Here is a 20,168-nt window from a genome sequence, read left to right as displayed (position 1 = left end):
GCTACATGATTTAACAAAAAAACAAACAAAAAAAAACTGCTGCGCTGCCTCCTGGCGGAATTTTTCATACCGTCAGGAGGGTTAAGCTAAATAGCAGGTAAAGGAAAAATGTATATTCGCTTCAGACTCTCTTTAATTCTGCATCAACTCAGAATAATTTGCATCTCACTGACCATCCCATAAAGTCCAAAAAGATTTTCTACCTGGCTTCTCAAAGCCAGGAATCACTGCTGCTAGAAAAGTATGTAGTAGTGCAGAGAAAGACAAATACCTTCTGTTTTAAGAAGGCAAACTTGTTTTCCATACTATTTTAGTAAGCGGGCTTTTTGGTCCTTTGTAGCCCCTTACACACTCCAAGGAGTTCTGGCTTACCATGTGCTTGCTGGGTAGTCTATACCACAATCTGTGCATCAAAACTTCGTGGTATAATGAAAATAATTTCTAATGATAATAATAAAAGGCTACTGGATCTCGGCCTAGCCCCAATCATCTTATTTCTAACACTGCAGATTTACTTTCAGGCCTGATTTTAGGAGCACTCTCCCTCTCCGCTACCTGATATAGCCGCAGAATAGACCTGCAGCCACAATTATCACAAATGAGGCTATAAAAAGTCATTGTATTCACAGAAAACTGCACACAAGGGCTTCTGGAAAGGATCAGGGAGAGACTTGGACTTCGTGAAGGTGGACGGTTGCCAAAGATGACACATGCCATGCCACGGAATGAGATGGAAAGTTCTTTACCGAGAGAGTGCTGGTGGGACAAGAGCTTAAACATTTCCGCCACACCAACGCTGAGGTCATAGAGAAAAATAAAACAGCCTCCGTAATCGAACTCTCCCATTCCTATTTTTCTTTTAACATTCCCAAAACAGGAGTCTGCAGTTCATCAGCAAACAGCCGCGTGAGAGGCGAGAAGAGGCCTGCGGCGCTGCGCTCATGTTTCGTGCGTGAGAAGCTTCAAGAAAACGTTACCGCCAACGGGAGGTTTTATGGTGGATCTCTGGGGCAACAAAAAAACGTGCAAGGAAAAAAAATGGTTCTTGGCTATCCCTGAAGTGAAACTGAACTATGCGCATCTACACTGCAAATTAAAGTTCCTCTGCCACAGGGGTCGGGGATTACATTAAAAATACATACTTACCTATTTTTTTTAGGCTCCACCCCTTTGTCCTGCACTGCCATTATTGCGGACATACTCCATACAGTATGACCCTGCCGCCTCCCCCCATGTGACTCTGCTTCTGGCCTGCCCATTTCTAAAGTTTTTGTGCTCCAGGCTTTCTCAGCCACTTCATGAAGGTGTCTATCAGCAGGTACAAGCAGGGAGAAGCAACGGGGGCTGTAGGGACTGGTCCACAGGGGCAGTAAACGTGATGTTTTCAGGAGATGGCAAAAGCATTGTTTAAGAGTGACTCACCGCCTTTCCAAATGAATGGAAGAGGTTTTTAAATGACGGTGACTGCAGTTGGCGTTCGTGTAAACGTGGCAATAAATCACATTGGACCATCCCCCATTCTAGGGGCGGGCAAGGCAGGTATCCGTGCCCCCCCCCCCCCCCCCCCATTCCAGACATTCAAGACAGCGGAATCGGTCATAGTAATAACTCACCTCCTTTCGGGCTCCATTTGTGGTTCATGTGCCACGTGTTGCTCTGTCTCCTGCGCCGCTCAATACTTCCTGATTAGCGGAAGTAGTGAGCGGCGCTGGAGGACAGAGCAGCCCGGCGGTATATGAACCTCGCATGAAGCCCGGAAGGAGGCGAGTTTTTACTATGATCGATTTCACTTGCTATGAATTTCTGCAATGGAGAGAGGCGCATGGGGGACAGGTAGGGAGGACCCGGCCACCCTCCCTGCAGCTGAGGTCCAGTGTGTCCGCTGCTCTCCAGTCCTTCACTTTAATCCTCCAGCCTGCCAAAGCTCTGCAGGGATGGGCACCTATAGCTGGCAAACCTATACTGAGGCCCCTATACCTAGCTAACCTATACCGGGGCACCTATAGCTGGCTAACCTATACTGGGGCATCTATAGTTGGCTCACCTATACTGGTGTGCACCTATACCTGGCTAATTATACTGGGTGCACCTATACCTAGCTAACCTATGCTGGGGCACCTATAACTGGCTAACTTATACTGGGGCACCTATAGCTGGCTACCTATACTGGGTGCACCTATACCTGGCTACCTATACTGGGGGCACCTATACCTAGCGAACCTATACTGGGGCACCTATACCTGGCTACCTATACTGGTGCATCTATAGCTGGCTAACCTATACTGGGGCATCTATAGTTGGCTCACCTATACTGGGTGCACCTATACCTGGCTAATTATACTGGGTGCACCTATACCTGGCTACCTATACTGGGGGCACCTATACCTAGCTAACCTATGCTGGGGCACCTATAACTGGCTAACTTATACTGGGGCACCTATAGCTAGCTACCAATACTGGAGGCACCTATACCTAGCGAACCTATACTGGGGCAGCTATAGCTGGCTAACCTATACTGGGTACACCTATATCTGGCTAATTATACTGGGGGCACCTATACCTGGCTACCGATACTGGGGAGCTAAATACCGCATTGCAAATAAATTTATGTTTCAATAATTTTTATTGGAATTTTTTTCAAAAATTAAACATATGTCACAGACATATTATATGTATAAAAATAAGACACTGTATACATAAAACATACTTTGTTTAACAGATATATGAATAAAAGAAAAAGGACCTGTACACCTGACCTTTTATATCACATAATGATCTTAATATATAAACACATATTTATTCACAAACATCTGTTGGTTTTTTTTTATTTCTATATTTATACACCTTAGACGTAGAACGCCACTGGATATTCACCAATGCTTAATAACTGATCCTTACAGCATTTGCTCACTGATTTTACTAAAAAATCCCATATGCGTAAGAACCTATTCCTAATACCCATCACACGCGTACAATACGCACATAATTATGCATTAATATACGCATCAAATACGCATCATAATACGCATCTAATACGTGGGGTTTAAATTTAACACCGTTGCCCTGGGAGCAATTTAGCATAGAACCTGGTCTGCGTCAGACACTCTGTGTAGTGTCCGGTGTCAGCTATGTTTGTGTGGTTCTGTGTCAAAATGAAACACCAGGAGGGGATGCCATTAAGTATCGGCAAAATGGGCCGCAGCCAATCTTTTAAAAGGTATCTGTTGCCCATTGACTTACATTTCTTCTGCCGCTGCCGGCAGATTGGGCACTTCCAGCGCAACACAACGATGAGTGTGCTAGGCCCCATTGCCTTGCCATTGCGTTACCCTGCTGTAAAAAAGGTTTACGCAACACACACATGCAAGGCAAGTGTAGCCAAATAAACTTCCGAAAATGAGCGGCTCCGTACTGCGCATGTGCGAGCAGTACAGAGCTGCTTTATTAGCCAGGGCAGCGGCAGAGGTCCACCCCGGCTGAGGTTTGTGTAGCGTGTGTATAATCCCCAACTCGTTATTTATTGCTGACAGAGGTGCCTGGCTTTTCTACTGACCACATATGCTATTGCTCCGTAGTTATTGCCTGATGAAGCGGGATCAAACCTGCGAAACGCATTGCATTGTCCTCCGGAGTATGTAAATATACTTGCTGTATTTGACAAACACATTGGCAATTTTTGTGTCTGCTTGGAGGAGGTAAGTCCATCACTGCTTCCTCATTTTTTAAACTTTTTAGATACTTGTAACCTTTTGGCGCCTCTGTATCCATACTAAGCTGCTTTAAATGCTCAGGGCAGCCAGAGAGCTCCACCCCGGCTGAGGTTTGTGTAGCGTGTGTATAATCCCCAACTCATTATTTATTGCTGCTGATATTCAAAACTAAAATTAAAAAACATAAAAACAAAAACACAGAGCTGTAGGGCAAGGGGAATCTCCCATTAAGCATCTCCCACGCTGTTCAGGGAGTTATGACGCCTTCTAGAAATGAAATTGTAAAAAGAAGAGTCATTTGCGGGTGATTTATTTTACAAGGCAACTCCTTGTGTAGGAATATGTCAGCTGCGTTTAAAGTGATTTATTTTGGCGTTCCCAGCCATCATGCCACACAGCATGAGGGATGGGCGGGGCAGAGGGGTGGGTGGAGGCGGGGCCCTCGCTTCTATTCCATCAGCCCTGGCGGCAGCCATGATGTCATCTACACAGCTGCCAACATGTGCAAATCATTTTCCAGGGCTACTCACGCCGCCAGAGGAGTCCAGCTATGCGCGGCCCACCCATGGCAGGCGGCAGGGATCCACGGCTGCGCTCGCAAGTTTACCGACAGCCTGCCAGCTTCTCTATGTCTGTTTTTCTCGCTTTATAAGGTAAACAGGACATCATTGAGATAAAGGGGCTTCTTTCTAAAAGGAGCGACCACCTGATATGAATGCGGTCAAGTATTTATGACAGGATGATAATGATCTGCAGACCGCCACTTTAAAGCGGACCTGAACTCAGAACTTTCTGCCTGCTCTAGAAGATAAGCAACAGCATAATAACCTTTAGGCTGGGTTCACATACGACATAGCGTGAAAGGCTGCGTTTTATGTCACGTTTTATGTTAAAGTTGTGTGCATTTTTTGTGTGTTTTTCATACGTTTTTGGTGCATTTGCAATGTGTTTTTCATGTGTTTTGCGTGCGTTTTAATGCGCTTGCGGTTCGCATATACAAAACTCATATGCGTTTTGTATGCAATTTCGACGCGTTTTTATATTTCCATTTATGCAAATCACTCGGGAGACAGCAGGAAGCAAACATACAGTAAAAAAAATGAATTTTTTTTTATAGAAAAAACGCATATAAAAACGCATGAAATATGCATACCATTGCGTTCCCATTGACTTTCATTATGTGCGTTTTGGCAGTGTTCCTGCATAATATGCAACAAAACCAGCGTTTTTAAAAAGTTTGAAAACGCATAGAAAACGCATGAGTTTTTATGTGCGTTTTTTCTTGCAGCCCATAGACTTTCATTAGAGGCAAAAACGCATTGTTTTCCGCAACGCTAGTGTTTCTGCTATGTGTGCACCCAGCCTCAAAGAAAAAACATTTCTTTGTTACAGCTGATGCAAGTCCTGCAATAAATCTGCAGTGTGTCTACTTCCTGCTTTCATGGAAGCAGACATATTGTTAACATCCTGTGTTTACTAATTAGCCTCTCTGCCGTGGCAGTCAGCTGACACAGCAGAGGGACTGAATTATAACTTGTAATTAGTCATAGATGAGGGGGAATTAGGCAAAACTCTCTAAATACATACATGGTGTATTTCTCTCTGTTTTCCTTCTGTCCTGTGCAAGAGTTCAGGTTCATTATAAAGATCGCATAAAAAAGTGTTCTCCTCTTTGAATGTAAAGAGCACAATAGGCTTCAGGGCAGTGAAGGGCTGATTGATTTTAGGCACCTATTTGCCAGGTTTGAAACTGTCTGAAATTTTTAAAAGTGACATTTCGTGGCCGTAATGCAACTTTGTGGTGCACTAACCGCTTACTGAGGTCTAACCCTAACCTGCCCCCAACAGTAACCCCTTCCTGAGGCCTAACCTTTACCTCCCCCTTACACTATGAGTCCGATCCTTCACCTCCACCATAACACTAACCCCTTCCTGAAGTCTACTCCTAACCTCACCCCTAACACTAACCTCTCCGAGGCCTAACCCCAACCTCCCCCCTAACACTGACCCCTTCCTGAGGCCTAACTCTAAGCCCCCCCCCCTTAACACTAACCTCTCCGAGGCCTAACCCCAACCTCCCCCCTAACACTGACCCCTTCCTGAGGCCTAACTCTAACCCCCCCCCTAACACTAACCTCTCCGAGGCCTAACCCCAACCTCCCCCAAACACTAACCCCTTCCTGAGGCCTAACCCTAACTACCCCCTAAACAATCACCCCTAAGTCCTAATCTTAACCTCCCCAAACACTAACCCCTTACTGAGGGATAACCCTAACTACCCCTCTAAACACTCACTCCTGAGTCCTAACCTTAACCTCCCCTAACACTAACCCCTTACTGAGGCCTAACCCTAACTACCCCCCTAAACACTCACTCCCGAGGCCTAACCTTAACCTCCCCCTAAACGCTAACCCCTTCCTAAGGCCAAACCCTAACCTCCTCCCTAACACTAACCCCTTACTGAGGCCAAACCTAACTTCCCCCTAACACTAACCCCTTACTGAGGCCGAAACCTAACCTCGCCCTAAACACTAACCCCTTCCTAAGGCCAAACCCTAACCTCCTCCCTAACACTGACCCCTTACTGAGGCCTAAACCTAACTTCCCTCTAACACTAACCACTTACTGAGGCCTAAACCTAACCTACCCCTAACACTAACCCCTTACTGAGGCCTAAACCTAACTTCCTCCTAACACTAGCCCCTTACTGAGGCCTAAACTTAACCTCGCCCTAAAACTAACCCCGGGGAGTAACAGGAAGTGGGGAAATCTCTCCAAGAGAAGCAGGACGTGGGTTAATTTCCCCAAGATAAACAGGAAGTGGGGAAAATATTTGTTATCTATTTACAGTCTCCATATTCCTCTCACTTCAGTTGTACTTTAAATGAAAAAAAAAAAAAACTTTAGCTGGACTTTAAAACAAAGCAAATTAATGTTATGCATTATTTTAAGACATTTTAGCCACACTTAAAGCATAATTACACTAACACTTTAAGAGCCTATAAAAGAAAGACAGAAAATAAACAGTCGTGACTTATACGATGCAACAAAAACAAAATGGGACATACTTTATGACTACAGCTGCTGAGCGGCAGATGATAATCCTCTTCTACATATTTCCTTTTAAAGTGTGTGTTCTTGGATGCAGTTTTTGGATGTGAACCGCCCCTGATATGTGGCTCTGTGGTAATAAATCAGAGATGACAGATGATGACATGCAGTTCTTCTGAAACAACATCAGTCTCCTACAACACACAGACACATAGAGAATACACAGGCCTACACGGCGGCCATCTTTACATCCCTGCAAAGCACTGAGAACTCAGACAAGGAGGTAGGGCTGGGACCCACTAGGGCAGCCTTCCTCAACCTTTTTACCGTGGAGGAACCCTGCAAATAACTTTTTGATCTCAAGGAACCCCTGCATTTATTTTGCAGGAGGTGTGGTCTTTAAAAGTAGGTGTGGCTGTTTATTTCACTACCCCATATTAAACTGCCACTCTTAAGGTGCCCATACACTCGTCAGATTGGCAGCAGATAGATAAGAAATGCATCTGATGATCTATCTGATGCGTTTTTAGAACATTTTTTACCAGGATAGAATTCCAATAGATTCCAGTTTGAAATCTATTGAAATTCGATCTGATGGCATTTTTTTGCCATCAGATTTCCATTAAGGCCAATGCAAACTGATAAGCAATCTCATCAGATCGACCTAAATTTTCCACCCTGCCAGTTCGATGGAAATCCATCGAAATCGATCGAAATCGGCCATCGATCGGTCGATTTGCCAACCGATTTGCAAACGATCAATCGATCGGGATCGATCGGCCAGGCAGAAAATCGGCTGAGTGTATGGGCCCCCTTAGGCCCCTTTTCCACTAGCAATCGCTAGCGTTCGCGCTGAACGCTAACAATTCAGCAAAAGTACAACATTTTGCGGCGATTTCCCGACGTTTGCGATCGCGATTTTGCAATGCTATGCACTGCATAGCAAAATCGTGGCAATAATCGTTCCGCCACGCAATCACGATTAGGTAAAAAACGAATCGCGGTAGTGGAAATGACCTACCGCAATTCCTATGTTAAAAGCAAACTGTAGCGATTTGGAAAATCACTAGCGGTTTGCGATTTTGCGATTCAGGAATCGCAAACGCTATAGTGGAAAAGGGCCCTTACTGTCTCCTTATTCTAGTGCTTTTTATTAATGTGCTTATTATTATTCTGACCAGAGTTGCTCAACTCCGAATTCGGGTGAAAGCCAGATAGTTGCTATCCTTATTTCACCCTGTTAATTACAATCACCTGTGCGGGGTGGGGTCAATATTACCTAGCTGACGTCTTCTTAGGTCCGTCCCTCGGCGCCTCCCACTATGCGTTCCACGGGTTGAAGGAGGAAGTGTTTGTACTTACGTGACGCGCGTGGACTGCATCGTGGGAGGCGTTGAGGGACGAACCTAAGAAGATATCAGCTAGGTAAGATTGACCCCCCCCCCCCAGCCCAGGTAATTGTAATTAACAGGGTGAAATCCGGATAGCAACTATCCGCTTTCACCCGAATTCGGAGTTGAACAACTCTGATTCTGACCCCCAATTTAGCGCTTCTTTTTTTACAGTATTATAATGTGCTCTATTATACATACCCCACAATGGCTATCATTCATGAAAGTGCTGTCAGTAAGATAAATCCGTGCGGGGAAACACCGCTGTCGGTATTTCAGCCTTCTGGGTGGTCATTCATAAAAATGTTGCCTGTTGCGATAGGAGTGCGGAGATATCCCGCTGTAGGCTGTCGGTAGGCATGCGGAAACAGGAGAAGCTGGCCCAGTCCCCCCGTGCGCTGCTCTCTATGCTGCTGCTTGGGAGGTCTGTCCCATTCACTTGCATGTGCTCCGCATGCTTATCGCTACATCCAGGGGAGCGGTAATCCCCGTCCGCATAGCGCCTGCATTCGTTTTTATGAATTGACATTTTGTTACATTTCCGCATAGAATCACCGCACAATGCGGTAATTTATCGCTTTGCTCGGAAAAGTCCGCTTCACATGCGGAAACAGCCTTTATGAATACAAATTTTGCTCAGTGCTCGGTAAAGTCGGCTGTTCTTAGCATTTCCGCATGCGGGAACGCTTTATGAATGATAGCCACTGGGGGAAATTGCCAAGGAACCCTGGTTGAGTAAGCCTGCACTAGGGCGTCTTTGGCAGCGGTTTGGGATTTCCGAAAATCACTGGCGATTCCCAAAAAAACGCTTTGCCAACGTCTCTTAATGTGGCTGAACCCACTAGTGCGATTGCGATTAGGGTTAATCTCAATCGCAGGACATGCAGTATTTTGATCGCATTTGCACTCAATGCTGTGTATAGTAGCACTGCAAAATAGATTTTGCATCGATTTGGGGGACAAGCTATTGCAAATTTAAATAAAGTTATTTATACTTACCTGGTGTCAGGATTCCATCTGTCGCCCCGCCCCTGGCACAAAAAGTCACAGGCGCTTCTCTGATTGGTCCTAAAGAAGCACCTATGACTACTTCCTTTAGGGGGCGGGGCTACGGACAGAAGCCAGACATCAGGACATCTGGTAAGTATAATAAGGTTTATTGGGGAAAAAAACTGAAAGGCTAATCGGAAGTGCTGTACAGTTTACTGTACAGCGCTTCTAATCGCCGGGAAATGCAAGCGCTATCGCCCTAGGAATCGCTGCACACCGTGCTAGTCCTAGTGTGTTCCAGCCCTAACGGGTATGTTAGCGATGCTAAAGAGGACTTGTCACTGCTCCAACCTGCTATTCATCAATTAGTCAAAGCTTTTAATACGCTTCGGCTGCCAAAAATGGCTGTTTCTGAGCTGTCTCTTTCTGAGTAAAAGATTGAGCCAACTTTCTGCTGAGAGTCTGGCCTGATCTACTTTTTAGGACATCTCTCATATAAACATAATTTTTATGTCGGCGTTCTTTCTGCACTTGGCTATCTTTCATAAACTTCTATGTTTGATACAATTTAAAGGGAACCTGAAGTGGGAGGAATACGGAGGCTGCCATCTTCATTCTCTAATAAACAATGCTAGTTGCCTGCCTTTCGTGCTGATGCTCTGCCTCTAATACTTTAAAGGGAACCAGAGACGAAGCAACCTCATGTATTTTACCATATATATCAGTGGGAACATTAGAGAAAACACCTACCCTGCTTTCTGTTTCATTCTGCACTGCACAGCTTGCTTCTAATCAGCCCTGATAAAATCCCTGACTGAGCATTCAGTCTGGCTTTGCTCAGGAATATTTATAGCTCAGTCTGTGTTCTCTCATGTCTTTTCAAGTCCAAGCCTGCCCCCTGCTGGCTCTGCTCAGAAATCATTATAGCTGAGTCATTATAGCAAAGCCAGACTGAATGCTCAGTCGGGGATTTTATCAGGTCTGATAAGAAATAAGCTGTGCAGTGCAGAATGAAACAGAAAGCAGGGTAGGTGTTTTCTCTAATGTTCCCACTGATCTATATGGTAAAATACATGAGGTTTCTTCATCTCTGGATCACTAAGGCCCTTTTTACACTTGCACTGTAAGTGTGCGCTGCGTTAGGGCTCTTGCACACTACATGCGATTCCAATTTGCGATTTTGATGCAGTTTTACATGCGATTCCGATTAGCGATTTTTAATCGGTACTGCATGCTGCATTTTTTCTGCGTTTTTCTTTTAATTTTCATAGCATCCAGGTAAAATCGGAATCGCAAATTGGATTTGCAGTGTGCAGGGGGCCTTACCCTGTTTTACCATAGGGTAACGCAACGACAATGCAAGCGTGTTGCGCTGGCGGCGTGTATACAGCTAATGCAAAAGTGGGTTCTCAAGACGGATGAGCACCGTGCGGTGGGCAAGACAGGACAGGTAATGTATAAATGCACACCTGGGGGGGTACATTTGTACAATAGGGGGGAAGCGGCAAGGCTGCTGAAATCGATCGGGACTGGCCTGTGGTGTATGGACAGCCGGCAGATCTCTCTCTAATCAGATTTGATCAGAGAGATTTGTTTCTTGGTCGAATCATCGCTACATGTGGCTGGATAGTGTAATGGTTAAGGGCTCTGCCTCTGACATGGGAGACCAGGGTTCGAATCTTGGTTCTGCCTGTTCAGTAAGCCAGCACCTATTCAGTAGGAGATCTTAGGCAAGTCTCCCTAACACTACTACTGCCTATAGAGCGCACCCTAGTGGCTGCAGCTCTGGTGCTTTAAGTCCGCCAGGAGAAAAGCGCTACATAAGTGTTTGTCTTTGTGTCTTTTTAGATGTACAGTCGTTTTAAAAACACACGGTCCTGAACCAGTTAATATGTTTTGCGCTGTACATACACATCTTTATCTTATCAAGTCACATGTTGCCTCTGGTACACTTTAAAGCCCCTCCATTGGCTGTAAACCTATTGCCTACCTGATCACATGACCTGATGGCCCCTCCCATAACCCCGATAAGTGTAACAGCACAAAATAGGTCTGACATCATTACAACTTTTGGGCCCAGTGCACACTAAAAACCTCTAGCAGATCCTCAAAACGCTAGAGGTTTTTGAAGCAGATTTCAGAGCGATTCTAGGCATGTTTTCTAAACATGCCTAGCAATTTTTGGAGTGTTTTTGTGTAGCAGATTACAAATATTGTTACAGTAAGGGCCCATTCATAGCGTTTTCATAGCGATTTCAGCTTTGCTAGCGATTTGAAAAACGTGTGCACAATGAAAGTGTATGGAAGTGTTCTCATCTAAGCGTTTAGCGATTTTCTGAAACGCAAACGCGTTGCATGCAGCGTTTTCTGAGCGATTCTGGAGCGATTAGAGACTCAATAAAAGTATTTGAATTGAACTAGAAATTGCAAAACGCTAGTCGCTGGAAAAACGCTCTCTATACAGTGAAAAATCGCTAGGAAAAAACGCCAGAAAAACGCTCAGCGTTTTGCGATTCCTAGTGTGAATGGGCCCTAAAGCTGTTACTGGACAGCTTCTGTAACAAAAACGCCTGGAAAACAGCTCTGATGTAGCGTTTTTCACAGCGGTTTTCCACTTTCCTGTACTTTACATTGAGGCAGAAACGCCTCAGAAATCTACAAAATGTTGCAGCCCCTGAGTTTGCATTTTTGGAAAAAACAAACTGCTCCGGTGTGCTCAGCCCATTCACTTTCATTAGCCAAGTAGTTTTCCCCCTGCAAGCGTTTTAAAAAACGCTTCAGAACCGCTCTGGTGTGCACCAGCCCTTACAGCATAAAGGTGATACTTATCAACTATATAAAGCAATGCAACACATGTATGCAAGGACTTATAACAAAGGATACAGTTTATGGCAGTAGAAACGATAGTTCTGCTGTAATGAGTGTAGAAATGTCAGGGCGTGTGGAGATATGAGTGGAGTAGGAAGAGCCATTGTTTAAAATGGAGTCATTAATCAAATTCAGTGCCAATATCTACAGGAAAGATTCACGGCTCTCATAGCTGCACCCGAGCTGCGTTGCTACAGGATAGGGATCTCCTTCTTAATGGACTGATGACATTCCAATCCCTACACAATTTGGGCCCTGGATACATGAAGGACTGGCTGAAACTGCACCACACCTCTCACAACCCTCAGCAGGATCCATAAACTTTGTCACTCCCAGAGTGCACCTCAAAACCTTTGGAGCCAGAGCTTTCTGTCATGCTGCCCCTACCCTTTTGGAATTCGCTACCACACCCAGAAACGACAGCCCCATCCCTGGAGTTATTGAAATCCAGACCTGCTTAGCCTGGCATTTGCAGACTTGTAGAATTCTTCCTCTGTACCACAATTTACCAATCGACCAATCACTGGTCTGAGCCATACTTATGCGCTTTGAGTCCCATGAGAGAAAAGTGCTTTACAAATGTTTATTGTTGTTATGGCCCCAGTTTACTTGCTGTGTTCTGACCCAATGCCCGGGTCGCTTACGTTTTGCAGATCACAACGGCACCGCGATTAACATGTAAATCTTGGTGCTGTTTTTCCATCAGTGTGATTTGTTTTTTTAACAGATACGCAATCACCCGCCTGCTGCACTTTTCCTGTGTTTGTGCTCCTTTACAAAGTATAGGAGCGTAAGAAAATCCCACAGCAATCGCCCCTCTATGCGATTTTCTTGTGATTCGGGAATTGGCAAAAGCACCGCAACCGCACCGCACACCCGAAGGTTCGCCTAAGCTAGCACTTCGCTAGCTAATTATGTCCCCCAAGCCCCCCGGCACCCAACTAAACCCCCCGATCGGCGCCGGCAATATTTATCCCTCTGCGATCCCGCGAGAGCCGTAGCTTCACTCGTCGCTATGGGCGACTATTGGACATGACGTCATGCGCAGTCCCGATCCTTCCCATAGCGAAGCCTGGAGCTGATTGGGAGGCTGCGCCATTGCGGGATCCCTGGGGGGTACGTATTACGGCGGCGATCGGGGGGGGGGGGGGAAATCGGTGGGGACCGGAGGGACTTGGCGGACATAATTAGCTAGCGAAGTGCTAGCTAAAGCATATAGAGCAAGATTTATTTAAAAAAAATCCTCCCGGGGCCATGTGATCCCCTGCAGCGGCTAGCCCGAACGTAGCTCAGGCTTACCGCCAGGGAGGTTAAAGGGCAACTGAAGTGAAAGGGATATAGAGGCTGCCATATTTATTTCCTTTTAAGCAATACCAGTCGCCTGGCTATCCTGCTAATCCTATGCCTCTAATACGTTCAGCCAAACACTCTGAACAAGCATGAAGCAGATCAGGGGCTTGATTCACAAAGCGGTGCTAACCTACTTAGCACGTCTAAAGTCTTTAGACGTGCTAACCAGGGTGCTAAGTAGGTTAGCACCGGATTTCTTAATCAGATCGCGCGCAAAGTTTTGTGCGCAAACTCCTATGAGAGCGCTAAGTCCCATAGGCTTTAATGGGCACATCGCGCGGAGCGCCCTGCGCTCTGTGCAGTGCGTGCGTAAACTTTTACGCGCATAAAGTTTTGTGCGCGAAAAGCTCGTTTAGACGTGCTAAGGGGGTTTTCACAGACATGCTAACAGTTAGCACCGCTTTGTGAATCAAGCCCCAGGTGTTTGTGACATTATTGTCAGATCTAACAAGATTATCTGCATGCTTGCTTCTGGTGTTAGTCAAACACTACTGCTTGTTCCAGGTTTATGGCTAAAATTAGAGGCAGAGGATCAGCAGGACAGCCAGGCAACTGCTATTGCTTAAAAGGAAATAAATATGGCAGCCTTCATATGCCTCTCACCTCGAGTTCCCTTTAAAGGTTATTATGATGATGCTTATCTTTTAGTGCATTGAGGAAATTCTGAGTTCAGGTCCGCTTTAACTCTTTCAGGCAGAAAAGGAAAAAAAAGAAACACAGCCTAGTTATTGATATGTTTTGCACTGTACATACACATGTTTATCTCATCATGTCATGCGTCACCTCGGTTACCCCTTAAGTCCTAATTATCAGCGTAGTGCGCTAACAAGGAAGTAACTCTATATTGTGGGTTTATATAAGCGATGTGCGTCTCTGATGGTGCGTATCTTCAGCGCTGATACTATACGAGAGTCAGACGGGTCTCAGTGGGATTGCTGAAACATTATTACTCTAACAGTAAGCAGATCGTTCCTGGCCGCACCTTGTAAAATGCGGAGGGCCTGAGCCAAACACATTCATTAAACAAAGTGTATTTTAAACATTGGTGGGATTCCGCGAGCCGATCCGTCAGCTTCCTGAATCGTGGTGTGAAATGCGATGATCGCGAGCAAAACGCCATAGATGTCGGCTAGCGCCATTCTGTTGAGAGTTGAATGGAAATATTTTGATCATATTGTATGAATGCAATGAATCCAGTTCGTTCCTGAACAATGACTTTCTTCTGGAAAGAGACGGTCAATCGGCATGGCGTATTTCTTATAGATATGATTGTAAATACGTCGTAGTCGTAGGTTGGATATTGCATGGGGGGGATACCTACCATGGGAGGGGGAAGCCTCAAGATCCTAATGAGGCTTCCCCCATCCTCCTATATACCTATCGCAATACAGCGCAGGCACAGTATTGGCTTTCCGATTGGGCTCAGGCAGAAATAGCCGAGCCCGATCTCGTCCGCTCTACTGCGCAGGCGACTCATGCCTGAGCAGTAGAGCGGAACCAATCGGGCTCTGCTATTACTGCCTGAGCCCAATCGGAAAGCCACTACTGCGCTGGAGCCGGGGAAGGTACTACCATATTTTTTGGACTATAAGATGCTCCGGACCATAAGACACACCTAGGTTTAGAGGACAAAAACCAGGGGGAAAAATTCAGTATATACTAAACCTGGTGCATCCATGGTGAAGGGGATCTTGTTGATTATGCCCCTCCCCCCCTTGTACCTCATGCCCTTTTGTACCTCTTGCGTCTCCGTGTCCCCCTTGTGTCCTCCTGTGTCCCCATGTGTCTGCCTCTATCTTCCTTGTGTCCTCCTCCATGCCCCTTTGTGTCCCCCTGTGTCCTCCATATGTCCCCCTCTGCATGGGGACAGTACAGGAAGTCCCTGACGTTGCGGCGGGTTGGAGGTTTGTATTGGCTAGAGTGACCAGACGTCCCGGATTCGGGGTCCGCTGTCCCAGGCAGCATGAGGTCCCGGGAAACGTCCCGCTTTCAGCAGCGGGACGTCCCGGCCTCGGAACTCTGGCCACTCTATACTCATGAACTGGCAGCGGCGTCTATAGATGCCGTGCCAGTTCATTGCCCGCAGCCCCGCTCCAGCCTAACTGTCTTCCGGTGTTCCGACACCGGCAGGCGAGCAGGGCTACGGCAAGATGGCTGCCGGAGCCCTGTACTGGAGACTATTTGTGTCTCCAGTACAGGGCTTCGGGCGCCATCTTGCCGTAGCCCTGTCAACGCGGGAGACGAGCAAGAGGAAGGGGGTCCCGGGAGCAGCGCACCAGAGGCCGGAGACTTCTGCCAGGTGAGTAAATGCTTTCTTTTCCAGGTGAAATGTTTGCCCGCATTGTGTTTCTTTTCCAGGTGAAATGTTTGCCCGCATTGCGTTTTTTTTTTCCAGGTGAAATGTTTGCCCGCATTGCGTTTTTTTTTTCCAGGTGAAATGTTTGCCCGCATTGCGTTTTTTTTCCAGGTGAAATGTTTGCCCGCATTGCGTTTCTTTTGTGGTGAAATGTTTGCCCGCATTGCGTTTCTTTTCTGGTGAAATGTTTGCCCTCATTGCGTTTCTTTTCCAGGTGAAATGTTTGCCCGCATTGCGTTTCTTTTGTGGTGAAATGTTTGCCCGCATTGCGTTTCTTTTCTGGTGAGATGTTTGCCCGCATTGAGTTTTTTTTTCCAAGTGAAATGTTTGCCCGCATTGCGTTTCTTTTCTGGTGAAATGTTTGCCCGCATTGCGTTTCTTTTCTGGTGAAATGTTTGCCCTCATTGCGATTCTTTTCCAGGTGAAATGTTTGCCCGCATTGCGTTTATTTTCCAGGTGAAATGTTTGCCCGCATTGCGTTTCTTTTCTGGTGAAATGTTTGCCCGCATTGCGTTTCTTTTCCAGGTGAAATGTTTGCCCGCATTGCGTTTCTTTTCTGGTGAAATGTTTGCCCGCATTGCATTTCTTTTCTGGTGAAATGTTTGCCCGCATTGCGTTTCTTTTCTGGTGAAATGTTTGCCCGCATTCCGTTTCTTTTCTGGTGAAATGTTTGCCCGCATTGCGTTTCTTTTCTGGTGAAATGTTTGCCCGCATTGCGTTTCTTTTCTGGTGAAATGTTTGCCCGCATTGCGTTTCTTTTCTGGTGAAATGTTTGCCCGCATTGCGTTTCTTTTCTGGTGAAATGTTTGCCCGCATTGCGTTTCTTTTCTGGTAAAATGTTTGCCCGCATTGCGTTTCTTTTCTGGTGAAATGTTTGCCCGCATTGTGTTTATTTTCTGGTGAAATGTTTGCCCGCATTGCGTTCATTTTCTGGTGAAATGTTTGCCCGCATTGCGTTTATTTTGTACTGACATGTTGGCCGCATTGCGTTTATTTTGTACTGACATGTTTGCCCGCATTGTGTTTTATTTTGTACTGACATGTTTGCCCGCATTGCGTTTATTTTCTGGTGAAATGTTTGCCCGCATTGCGTTTATTTTCTGGTGAAATGTTTGCCCGCATTGCGTTTATTTTGTACTGACATGTTGCCCGCATTGCATTTATTTTATACTGACATGTTTCCTGCATTGCGTTTATTTGTGCTGGCATGTTGCCCGTTGCGTTTATTTTCTGGTGTCCGGGGTAACTGTTACTGCATTTATTATTTAATGGTCATAGATGGCTATGTTTGCTGCTTTGTGGTTACGGTATACTATTAGCATCACACAGTTTATGCACACCCATGATGCAAAGTCTCGTTTGCCTTATGCCTCGCTGTTACATCATTACGTTAGCTCCGCCCATACAATGTCATGGCCACGGCCATTTTTTGCCGCGGCGCCCCCCCCCCCCAGTCTTTGTTGCTGCGCGCTCTTCAGTCCTCCCCACTTTTTCGCCGCCCCCCCCTCCCCGTCCCAGGTTGGACCCACAAAAATCTGGTCACTCTAGTATTGGCAGGTGTTCAGAAGTCAGGAACTCTCTGCATTGGGACTATAAGACGCAGTGACTTATTCCCCACTTTTGGGGGAGAAAAGTGAGTCTTATAGTCCAAATAATACAGTTAATATTGGCCACAGCCCACATCCTTGTCCGCTGTGGATTTGGGGGGCTACCAGCACTGGAACCGAGAGGCAGAGGAGAATGAGGTAGGGGTAGCCTCATTAGAATCCAGAGGCTTTACCCTCCTGAGGTAAGTATCCCGGAGGAACGGGGGTGTATTTTTCTTACAGATTATTTTTTTATGCTGTGTATCAATGAAATGTGATATTTTCTTTAAATGTAATGATCTTGTCGAAAACGTGATAATTTGGTAAAAATCACACCACTAATGGGCACCTTCACAGTTTTGCTGCAATAATACATTCAATCTACGGCATGGAGAGATCTGCATTATCTGTGGGGATGCTGGCCCTGCGTATGCAGGCTTTGAGAGTACGCACTCCGATCTCAGTAACAGCTCACAGTGATGCAAGGAAGTTTTTTTTCCCAGTGAATCACTATGAAGCCTGTGGAGAGGTCCAGAGGAGAGATGAGGGGGAGAAAATCCACAGAGGCCTTGGACCCACTACAGATCGTAGTTGCAATCGCTCAGCGTTTTAGCTAGCATTTTGTAAAGTGATTTCAGCAGCGTTTCCCAGCATTTTTTGTAGCAATTTTATTTTAGAGCTAGCGACTGCAAAAGCAATTTGCCGTTTTTAACTTCTGCAAGGGATTTTGGGTAAGCTGGTGGTTTCTGGGTAGTACAAAAGCTGCAAAATTGCTTTGATGTCGCCCGGGGCCGTCCACAGTGTAGGGGCAGCTTGCCCTCACTTGTACGCAGTTCCAGTGTCTTCACTCTCCGCCCTCCGCCGGTGTCGTCACTCTAGTTCCACTAGCCCCTGTGTGATCTAAGAAATGCTATAGATGGCAAACCCTGCGTTCCGTTGCATGTATCTTGTCAGTGTTCCCCAACCCTGTCCTCAAGTTCCACCAACAGTGCATGTTTTGTGGAAATCCATAGAGGTAGTTAACTACTTATGGACCGCCGTAATTGAAATCTATGCCCTGTTCTGATGCTGATCTGGCTGGCAGGGCGTAGATTTCATCTCACCGCCGCTGTGCGCATCCGCCACTCCCGCCAATCTCGCCACTGAATCCCCGCCGTCTCCCGCCGCAGCTCACACGCTCTCCCTGTCTCTATGACGGCAGAGTTCCTGTGAGCCGGTTAGGAGCCGATGTCATTGCCTTCTGGCCGTGTCATTCAATGTAAGCAACTCCCATTGGCTTACATTGAAAGACAGGGCCAGGAGACAATGAAAGCGTCTCCTGACCGGCTCACAGGAACTCTGCTGTCATAGAGACGGCAGTGTGGGTGGCCCAGGATCCCGACGCGCAGCGATGACAACTGTTGTGGTGGGTATGTGTGGCGATTCGTCGGGATTCCACCGTTTATGTACCAGTGGTCTCTGGTCCTTAAAGGGGCAGAGACTGCTGGTACTTAAAGGGAACCTTAACTGAACGGGGGTAAAGAGTTTCAATTACCTGGGGCTATTACCAGCCCCCTGTAGCAGTCCTGTGCCCTCGGAGCCGCTCTGGAATCCTCCAGTCCCCCGCTGTCACTTAGTTTCGTTTTTGACGACTCACTAGTCGGCCGGCCACCATGCGTATTATTGGACACATTCCCTACTGCAATTAGCGCTGTTGCTGTCTACGCGTGCAGAATGCGGCAACGCGTATTTTTGTATGCGCTGCGGTCCGCAACAGCGCTAATTGCAGTAGGGAATGCGTCCAATAATACGCATGGCGGCCGGCCGACTGGTGAGTCGTCAAAAACGAAACTAAGTGACAGCGGGGGACCGGAGGATTCCAGAGCGGCTCCGAGGGCACAGGACTGCTGCAGGGGGCTGGTAATAGCCCCAGGTAAGTGAAACACTTTACCCCCCCCCCCCCCCCCCCCAGTTCAGTTTAGGTTCCCTTTAAGTGGTTAAACAGCTCTGCTGAGACACTAATTAACCCACCTGTGCATGTGTGTGGTTTCCTGCAGGACATGTACTGTTGGTGGGCCATGTGGATAGGGTTATGGAACTCTGACTTACGTGACCACTAAAGCTTTCTAGTATTTCGCCTGTAGCATTTGTTATGTAACACAGGCCCCACGGGACTCAGGAGCGAAGAGACAGGAAGGAGCAGCCAGCTGGGACAAAAGAGACTGGAACCATGACGTGGACTGGTGAGTGCAGCTTCACAGCACTATCGACCGAATCGGCTGATTTCGTCCATAATCAGTCGATCGGGAATCGCTCGCGGCATAGATTTCTAGCAGATTTGATCAAATGATGGAATCAGCTGGATATCAATACAAGAAATTGACAAATGTGTGCCCACCCTTACCCATGTGACCTGATCTTTCCTAAAGGGGAAATGGAACAAACCAGTTCACTGTCACACCATCAATAAATTCTCCGTAGGCAAAGACAAAATTATCACAGGTGGCGACATCTCTAGTCCTGTCAGTTGATCTCAGCAGAATGTTTGTTTACTGAGAGTTCTGAAGGCAGTACAAAATATACCTGGTCTCCCAGAATGCTCTGGAGGGAAGAATTCCGCATACCTAATAAGTCTAGACTAAACAATTACTGGGAGGGCGGAGCTACATGCCAATATACAGCGATATATAGATATAGGAAGCGTTTCTGATGCTGAAATCAGGATAATAGCCATAAAAGTAGGTATCCTGGTGTCCAGCACACTACTGACTGTTATCCTGACCACACAGAAAGCATTCCTGTCCTGTTTCTGATTACAGCTGCCGTTTATGATATCTCTGCTGGTCTCCTGCGGGCAGAGGCCTCCTACATGCGGAATCTGATTTCC

At 46.5% G+C, this 20,168-nt stretch overlaps 1 protein-coding gene across 2 annotated transcripts in view; it reads right to left on the bottom strand.

Annotated features, from left to right (window-relative positions):
* Window positions 1–20,168, bottom strand: part of SERTAD4 (SERTA domain containing 4) — an 86,172-nt gene that overhangs the window by 13,072 nt on the left and 52,932 nt on the right. For both annotated transcript variants that reach the window (XM_068232992.1, XM_068232993.1), the window contains exon 3: window positions 6,779–6,891. In XM_068232992.1, coding sequence (XP_068089093.1) covers window positions 6,779–6,891 — 113 coding nt within the window. The remainder of the gene's footprint in view (window positions 1–6,778; window positions 6,892–20,168) is intronic.

Source organism: Hyperolius riggenbachi, chromosome 4 (genome assembly GCF_040937935.1).
Source record: "Hyperolius riggenbachi isolate aHypRig1 chromosome 4, aHypRig1.pri, whole genome shotgun sequence".
Lineage (NCBI taxonomy): Eukaryota > Metazoa > Chordata > Amphibia > Anura > Hyperoliidae > Hyperolius > Hyperolius riggenbachi.
This window is presented reverse-complemented; position numbering and strand designations above follow the sequence as displayed.